The following is a 9,638-nucleotide window of genomic DNA, read 5'->3' as shown; positions in this document are numbered from 1 at the left end:
GTTATCTACATCGGTATTTTTGCCTACATGGTAATCATCTGTTTTGGTATGTTACCTTGCTAAATTAACACAATCACTAGTTTCACACACAGTTTCAGTCCCCCAACTGAACTCTAAGCTCACTCTGTGCCAGATCCTTGAATTGGTATATCTCTTTGTTCATAACATACCGAATCTTACAGCCGCGACCATGTCAGGCAGGGGGCGTAAGTGTGTTACAGACTAGTTCAACCTTCATCGCGAAGTTTGTTCTAAAATAGTGTCTGTTAATCGTCGGGGACAAATGGTGGGAACAGTGGACAGACCAGGCCAAATTGACGAAACTTATTTTGGTGGTCGGCGCAAGTATGATCGAGGGAGGTTTCTTCAGGGAGACAACGCTGCAGAAGAGGAAGACTCTGATCCAGTCCAAAACAACCGCAACCATGGTCGCCGCATTGATGGACGGTGGGTATTCGGACTCAAAAATGGGATGGACGTAATAAGGCTCTCCGTAGTGGAGAAACGGGACGGAGCTACTCTCGAACCAATAATCAAGCGGAAAGTAGCTCCAGGATCAGTGATCCACTCAGACGAATGGCCTGCCTACAGACCGTTCAATGCTGCTGGATTCGTACACAGCACTGTAAATCACCAACAGAACTATGAAGATCCAAATACAGGAGTTCATACTCAAAATATAGAAAGAGTGTGGCTCGATACAAACACAAAAATAATGAATACCACGCGAGGAACCCCAAGACACCTTCTACAGGCGCATTTAAACGAGTATTCCTGGAGAATATTTCGTCTTGACGCTGATGACCTTTTTATGGTATTTCTCATTGATCTAAGATCTGTATTTCGGTGACAATTTTTTTATGTTGTAATTCAACTTATTTTTTACTTGATTCACCCTTTACTTGTTTTGATTTTGACGAATAAAATGTTTTAAGCTTCTCTTCTTGTATGTAGATAACATACCACACGGTAGATAACATACCAAAACAGAAAACGCTATGTAGATAACATACCAAAACAGTATAATATATATATATATATATATATATATATATATATATATATATATATATATATATATATATATATATATATATATATATATATATATAGTTTTTTAATACTTATTGTAGATCCTGAAGATGCCTTCCTTTGTAAGGCAAAACGTTGAAGATAATAAAGCAGGACATGTATGAAGATTTCTGCTGGGTTTAACAATAATGTTATACCGGTGTGAGAAATGAAAGGTTTAGTAGGTACTGCGTGTAGATGATAAATGTACAAAATTTACAGATAATGTTTGTTAAAGGAGGAGTGTTACAGTAAACATTTCCTTTCATAATGTAGAGAATAAAAGAACGGAAATGTTTTTTTCTCTCTCAAACCTGTAAGTGCAATTCATGCTGTATCCGTTCAATTATACTAATACATACCTGTTTCCTGTCAAGTCTTACGTTGTCTGCGAAGGCCAATTGCGTCATTTCTATGATTTTCACGTCTTACGGCGTGTTGAAAATCTTTTTTTTTTTTTTTTACCGCATGCGATTTTTTTTTTTTTTTGTTTGTTTTAAACAATCTGAAATAAATCCCCCTTTTCAAGTGTTGTATATATGCCACCTCCCCCAACACATTGCGGTGCTATACACTGGTACTGTGCTTCCTTCACTTCCTTGGCAGGTTGGCAGTGATGAAAGTTTTTTTTTTTTTCTTTTTAGTTCACGCTCTAGTAGCTTGTCAGTCCTTGGGTGTGTCTTCCTTTTCTTATAGTTTAATTAGCGTTTTATACACAAACTTATGGTCTCTAACGCTAAATCTTAAGGCAAGACACCACACTAGCTTGACAGGTATGTTAAAGCCTACTAGTCACATGATATGTGGATGAATTCAGGAAAAAAAAAACGAAAACCTTTATGGAGGATTTGCCCACAACTCTACCCAATGTTTCGGGTTGACTTGCATCACTCCGACCACCACAGAGGCTACGTCCACTGGCACCACCCAACACTGAAGAGAGGATGCGGCACAGCCTTTCCCATTTTCTTTCCTCTAAAGTGGTGATGATAGTGGTGATGGTGATGACGTGTGTGGTGGTGTCTGGTATTATGGTGGTGTTGATGGTGATCTGATGGTGTTCTGGTGTGGTGGTGACTAGTATTTGCGTGCGGTGGTGGTATGGTGGTTGTCTGGTATGGTGATGTCTGGTGTTTGTGTGTGGCGGTGGTGTCTGGTGGTGCTGAGGTGGTGATAATGGTGGCGTCGTGTGGAGGGAGGGTTCAAGACATTTGTCTCTGTCCACTGGCTAATTCTATTGGTTCTGTAAGGAGACTGACAACTGAGAGGGCCATTTTTCTTTATATTTTTGTTGCCCTTGGACAGTCCTCCTCTTACATAAAAAAATAAATAAATAAAATATAAAATGCACTCACAAAATTAACTTAAGTTGTGTGTGTGTGTGTGTGTGTGAGAGAGAGAGAGAGAGAGAGAGAGAGAGAGAGAGAGAGAGAGAGAGAGAGAGAGAGAGAGAGAGAATGAATCGCTGTGGTTGATCGCCTTTCAGGTCAACCACCGGCCTTTATGTGGAAACCTTTGCATGTGGATAAGTTAATCCACCAAAGAACAGAAGAAGTGGAAGGGAAGGCTAACTGGAAAAGAAGGCACGCATTGGTTCCATGACCTTGCAACTCGAGAGGAGAAGGTAGCCACTGTGTCTATCCAGTATCCAGACCGCGGTTCGAATCCAGCTCTTTACACGTTGATAAGTTAACCCACCAAAAATCAGAAGAGGTGGAAGGCTGACTGGAAAAAAAGACACGCATTCATTATTGTTATTTTGTTAACTGAACGTTTCCCGAGATGTCATTTATTTAGATTGACCACACTAATGCACACACGCACTCCACGTTTCCTGACATCTCGGCACAGTGGAATTCGTAAAGTATTGCAAATCTCTGATGATATAGAACGTTTTATTGTGATTCTTTTTATTGACTAATGTAAATGCAATGATAATGTAAAAAAAAATAACAACAACAATAAGTAAATAGATAGATAAGTCAATACGTAAGTAAAAATAAAAAATAAAATTTATAAATACAAGAGGGAGGAAGGGAAATATAAAGAGTTCTGTTTAATAAATGAAAACCATATCGATGAATTATTCCCAAGTTGCGTTGAACAGATTATGCTTTTAATCAAGTATATAGTTTCTCTCACTCCCCCCATCTTCTCCTCCTCCTCCTTATCCTCCGCCTATCCCATCTATCTCATCTGCGTCCAGTGCTTTATCACACCCAAGATTTGCGAGTGCTCTTCATAAGCTCCCCTTTTATGCCGTCATTTGGTTCCTACTTACCCTTCTTCTACCCTCTTCCTTACCCGCGCATGTTACTCTTATATTTCCTTCATTATCCGCATTCATCAGTTATAGTATTCAGTTAATCTCTCTCTCTCTCTCTCTCTCTCTCTCTCTCTCTCTCTCTCTCTCTCTCTCTCGGCATCGTTTTCCTTTTCATTTACAACCTTCACTACATCTCTTACTCTATATTGGATGGCTAGCTTCTCATCAACTATCTCGTAAAGGACACAACAACAGGTCTATTGCTGTTCGTTCTTCCTTTGTGTTCCTCAGTGTTTGTTTACCTTCGTCATCGCTCTCACAGTTCGCATAGTATCTTGTACTGAAAATTCTCTTTCGTCTTCCACTTTTACGATCACTCCGATTCATTCTAAACCCTGCATTTCATTCCCTACATTCTCATTTATCTATCCCATTGTTTTTTTTTTTTTTTTGTCCTATTAAAAAGACGAATAATCAAAACATAATCAAAATCAATAAGGACAATCAAGCAAGCGGTGGCGACTTCAATAGACAATATGATAATAGAGCGACCGAGCCGAGGGAGAAGAAAGAAAACGAGAGACAGGGAGAGACCGATAAAACGCGCGCGGGAAGGCGGAAAGACGAAAAGACACACACACACACACACAGAGGAGAGAGGAGGGGGAAGAAAACCTGAGAAAATAGACATAAAGAGAAGGGAGAAAGACACGCACATACAAGGACGAGGAGAAAAATAAATCCCACGACCACTTCGTCACGAAATATTCAAAACACGCCGCAAGGGGGATGACAAAGAGACAATGGGCGCGCGCTTGTACTTAGCCGCGGGAACCCAGGATGAGGTGACCGCCGGAACATCGATCCTTTGTCCCCTCCTGCCCCGCCTTCCTCCTCCTCCTCTGCTGACCAATTACGCCCTTCGTCTCCTCTCGTGAAGGCCAATTAGGTCATCCAATTTCGTCATCACCCGCTGCACTGGTCACTTCGAGAGGAGGAGGAGGAGGAGGAGGAGAAGGAGAAGGAGTGATTAGAAGGACGAGAAGTGAGATGATGAGAGTAATGGATAGAGATTAAACAGGAGAGGGGTGAGACGGACAAAGATATATAAAGACAAGATGGACAGAGAGAGAGAGAGAGAGAGAGAGAGAGAGAGAGAGAGAGAGAGAGAGAGAGAGAGAGAGAGAGAGAGAGAGAGAGTAATGAGGAAATTATGTAGATGTTCAATTAACAGCTTTTAAAATTGATATTGTAAGATGTAATTGATTTTAACTTTCGTACAATAACAATGATGGCGATAATAATAATAATAATAATAATAATAATAATAATAATAATAAGATGAATAAGAAGATGAAGAACAAAAAGATGAACAACAACAACAACAACAACAACAACAACAACAACAACAACAACAACAACAATAACCCCAAACACTAAAATAAATAATCTATAAATTCTACAAAATCAAACACAAATCGAAACAATCCAATCCAAACAAAGCAAAACACTTCTCGGTGAAGGATGGAATCCTCCTTTAATCCCCCCCGGGCGGCCAACAAAGGAATCCGATCGTACTAACAAAGGATTCCAGTAACGCGGTTTGAACTCGAAGAAGATTGGCCGAGACAGTGGGCGCCGGGAGCTGCACATCCAATCCAAACCCCTTGAAGAGGATTAGATAGCGCTCACCACTGCCAGACGTGCGATATTTCCTCCTTGATCCTATTTCTCTTCTCTTCCTGTTCGTTTTTCTTATTTATTTCTTCTTCATGTGAATTTTGGATTTTTTTTTTCTTTTTTGCATTTATTTATTTCATCTGATTTGTCTTTGTTTTAAATAGCTGCGTTTTTTTTTCCTTTATCCATTTTTTCATCCGCTTCTTGCTATGAAATGTGTGTTTTCATATAGAATTTTGTATATAGTTCGTATTTGTTTGTGTCAGTTATCACTCTCTCGCCCATATTCTCAATCGTCTTGGTTTCTCATTACGGCAATTTTTCAAAACTCCATAGATAACTAATAGGGTTTTCAAGGCAGTTTCTCCTCATGACCAACCAGAAATCTTCGTAATCCATCACCAGAACCATAAAAATACCTTTAAAAACACGAGTAACTTCAACTAGTGCCTTTAGAAATAGGAGTCGTGAGAGACCAAAGCGTTTCTGAAAATGGGTCTCTCTCTCTCTCTCTCTCTCTCTCTCTCTCTCTCTCTCTCTCTCTTTACTCGGTGCTTCTGTTTACTGCTTCAGCTGGTGTGTGTGTGTGTGTGTGTGTGTGTGTGTGTGTGTGGCCTGTGCTTCACCTTTCATGTCGTGAGTAAAGGCTGTTTGCATTACAAGTCTCATATTTAGTTAACCTCTTCAGTGCCATGACGCGTTTCCATATTCATTCTTCTTACTATTTGGTGATTTTATACAGCTTCAGAAACTCATATGGGGGATTGAAATAGTGAAGACTGTGGCCATTAATCTTCTGACCTCCATAGACCCTTCCTAATGTCAATAAAATGGTCTAATCGTACACAAATATCAAGGTGAAAATATGTCCCTGTACTGAAGGGGATAATCATATTGTATTGATTGCATTTACATTGGAAGATAGATAGATGTCTGGCCTATTTATATCCAAGTCCTTCAATACTTTTTTTTTACCATGAGTTTTAGGTACAGTATAATTATTTACATTATGAACTGTTTATGGAGGTCAGAGAATTAACGGCAAGGGTTTTAACAGTTTTAATCCCCACCTAAGTTTCAGAAGTTGTATAAAATCACCAAATACTAAGCAGAATAATAATAATGAAAGCAGGTCATGGTACTGAAGGGGTGAAGAGAGGCATCTGGCACCTGTAGTGTCCGGTGTTACAAGTTATATTTAGTGATGACACACTTTAGTGATGCCATGATAACACACGTGCTTCCTGCGGCAACGTATACGTATTCAGGGTGTTTTGTAGTTTTTCCTTCTTTAATTAGATAATGCAATGACCAATTTATCTATTTCTTTATCGATCTATTTCACTCATTACTGTTTCTTTCCTTTTATTTTTTTATTTTTTTTGGTTATTTCAGCATTCTCTCTCTCTCTCTCTCTCTCTCTCTCTCATATACACACTCAAAGAAGTAACATTTTATACACAAATCCCTCAATAATTTTAACCTACCCCTTACAAAAAAATAAATAACTTGTATGATAACCAAACAGACAAACAAGCGCATAACACACTGCATCTCTCCCTACTATTAATATTATTTTTTTCTCTCTTCCTTTCTCTCTCCCTTTTGTAATGTTGGGAAGGCCCTCGTCACCAGCCCCTCCCTCTACCCACTCTCTCCCTCTCCCTCTCCTTCCTCTATCATCAGCCCCTCCCTCTCCCTCTTCCTCTATATACGGCCTCTGTCACCAGCCCCTCCCTTTGCCCGCTCTCTCCCTCTCCTTCTCCTTTCCCTCTCCCTCTCCCCCTCCCTCTTCCTCTGCGGCCTCTGTCACCAGCCTCTTCCTCTCCCTCTCCCTCTCCCTCCTCAACTCGCCACGGCTCATCGGAGAGAAAGGTGGAGGGAGAGGGGGAGAAAAAGGACAGGAGGAGAAAGAGAGAGAAGTTGAGGAAAGGGAAAAGAAATGGTTTGTTTTCATTCTTGATATTTTCATCAGTTTTTTTTATTGTTTTGCTTTCATTTTGTTTTCCATTTCCTCCTGTTTTTTTTTTCTTCCTTCTCCTCTTTCACTTATTAATTTTTTTATTTCTTTCCTAAGCTAACGTAGCGGTACTTAATCCCTTCAGTACTGGGACGCATTTTTCCCGTGAGTTTAGGGTGTGGTTAAACGATTTTACTTACATTAGGAAGGGTCTATGGAGGTCAGAAGGTTCATGTACAGAGTCTTCACTATTTTAATCCCCCAACATAAGTTCCTCAAGCTGTGCAAATCACCGAATAGTAACCAGAATAAATATGAAAACGTGTCATGGTACTGAGGAGGGTATAGGATAACGTGATCTAACGCAACCTAACCTCAATTCATTTGGAACCCTTCTTGAAAAACTTCTTTGTTCTTTTCTTTTTCATTATTTTGTATAGCGTGACGATAAAGAAAACAATAATTCTCTCTCTCTCTCTCTCTCTCTCTCTCTCTCTCTCTCTCTCTCTCTCTCTCTCTCTCTGGCATAAGGACGGGTATGTGAGTAACTGAAGTTGGGATTTTATCGTTTATCAAGTGTCATCATTGTGAGGGAAGGAGGAATGGAGGAAGAGAAGTGAGGGGAGGAAGGGAAGAAGGGGAGGAGGGAGGGAGGGAGGGAGGAAGAGAGAGAAGGGAGAGGAGGGTTGGGAAATCAGAGAGACGGAAAGGCGAAGCGGAGAATGACAATAGTGCGTCAAAAAGAAGAAGAAGAAGAAGAAGAAGAAGAAGAAGAAGAAGAAGAAGAAGAAGAAGAAGAAGATAAGAAAAGATGATGGAAGAAGACCACAACCATCACCACTATTATCAAACAACAGTAACAATAACAACAACAACAACAACAACAACAACAACAACAACAACAACAACAGAGAGAGAGAGAGAGAGAGAGAGAGAGAGAGAGAGAGAGAGAGAGAGAGAGAGAGAGAGAGAGAGAGAGAGAGAGAGAGATTATGGTATTATCCACGAGTGTGAACAAGAGGAGGAGGAGGAGGAGGAGGAGGAGGAGGAGGAGGAGGAGGAGGAGGAGGAGGAGGAGGAGGAAGAGGAGGAGGAGGAGGAAAAAAGTTGCAAGGTCGGAAAGGGTTGTAGAAAGAGATTGATAGGAGGAGAAAGGGAGGAGAGAGAGAGAGAGAGAGAGAGAGAGAGAGAGAGAGAGAGAGAGAGAGAGAGAGAGAGAGAGAGAGAGAGAGAGAGCCGATCACTCACCACTTTGTTATATTCACCCTAATTCACTTCTGCACGATTACTCTCTCTCTCTCTCTCTCTCTCTCTCTCTCAGCACACGCACATACATTAATATCACATCAATACATTGTAATAGTAGTAGTAGTAGTAGTAGTAGTAGTAGTAGTAGTAGTAGTAGTAGTAGCAGCAGCAGCAGCAGCAGCAGCAGTGCAGTGATGGTAGTAGCAGTAGCAGTAGCAGCAGCAGTAGCAGCAGCAGTAGCAGCAGCAGCAGCAGCAGCAGCAGCAGCAGCAGCAGCAGCAGCAGCAGCAGCAGCAGCAGCAGCAGCAGCAGCAGCAGCAGCAGTAGCAGCAGCAGTAGTGGTAGTAGTAGCAGTAGCAGTAGCAGTAGCAGCAGCAGCAGCAGCAGTAGCAGCAGCAGCAGTAGTAGTAGCAGCAGTAGTAGCAGCAGTAGTAGCAGTAGCAGTAGCAGTAGTAGTAGTAGTAGTAGTAGCAGTAGTAGTAGTAACAAAAGCAGTAGTAGAAAGAACATAACAATTTATAATCTGTCACCTTTCATGTCTCCCTTTCCTCTCCCCCTTTTTTTCTCCCTTCTCCCTTTTCTCTCCAACTACACTGAAGGGAGAGGCAGGAGCAGAGGAAGTCAGGGAGGGAGGGACACAGAGAGGGAGAGGGAGAGAGAGAGGGAGAGGGAGAGGCCGTAAATCACAATAAAACAACAACGATATCAGATGAATACCACAAAATTAATGAGAGGAATAATGATCCTTGAAATTTACCTCCAATCTGTAGTAAAGAGAGGGAAAATGCTTCTCTCTCTCTCTCTCTCTTGCATGGTCAAAGATTTAGATAGTGACTTCTCTCCTCCTTTTGCTCCTCCTCCTTCTCCTTCTCCTCTTTCTCTTCCTCCTTTTCTTCCAGCTTCTCCTCCTTTTCCTCTTTCACTTCTTCTTGTAGATTCTCCTTCTCCTCTTACCTCTCTTCTTCATCTCGCTCAGTGGTTTCTAAACTTTTTTCAGCTTGTTACCCAATTTAGCATGCCACACTAAGCATATTACCCATTTCACAAAATGTCGTCAACATGGAAATATATGGTTTAATTAAAATACAACAACAGCCAACATCTATCTATAGCTTATTTTACGAAAATTATTGCATTATCTTATAGGTTGCATGCTATCGTCTGTCGCACGAGAGGCCAAATTATTGTATTTAACGATAATTGTCGCACGTATTCATAATACATAATAAATATATATAGTAAATAATTATTTATAATAGGTTTATTTTACAACTTTGCATACTAAGACTTAGTTAATATTAATCCTAATGTCAGGGACTGCAATGTTTTCTTCATTTTCAGAATTCTTCACTTTTCCCTGTCATGTCACCATTACCCTCGCAAAAATGTTGAATTACCCCCAGTTTGGGAACC

At 40.7% G+C, this 9,638-nt stretch overlaps 1 protein-coding gene across 1 annotated transcript in view; it reads left to right on the top strand.

The window, feature by feature from the left end:
• Positions 1 to 283: 283 nt before the first annotated feature.
• The window catches only part of LOC123499903 (histone-lysine N-methyltransferase, H3 lysine-79 specific-like), a 64,378-nt gene continuing 55,023 nt past the window's right edge, over positions 284 to 9,638 (top strand). The window contains 1 exon segment of the mRNA XM_045248436.1: positions 284 to 814. Within this exon segment, the coding sequence (XP_045104371.1) occupies positions 284 to 814 (531 nt within the window).

The sequence above is a fragment of the Portunus trituberculatus genome, chromosome 50 (assembly GCF_017591435.1).
Source record: "Portunus trituberculatus isolate SZX2019 chromosome 50, ASM1759143v1, whole genome shotgun sequence".
NCBI lineage: Eukaryota > Metazoa > Arthropoda > Malacostraca > Decapoda > Portunidae > Portunus > Portunus trituberculatus.
This window is presented reverse-complemented; position numbering and strand designations above follow the sequence as displayed.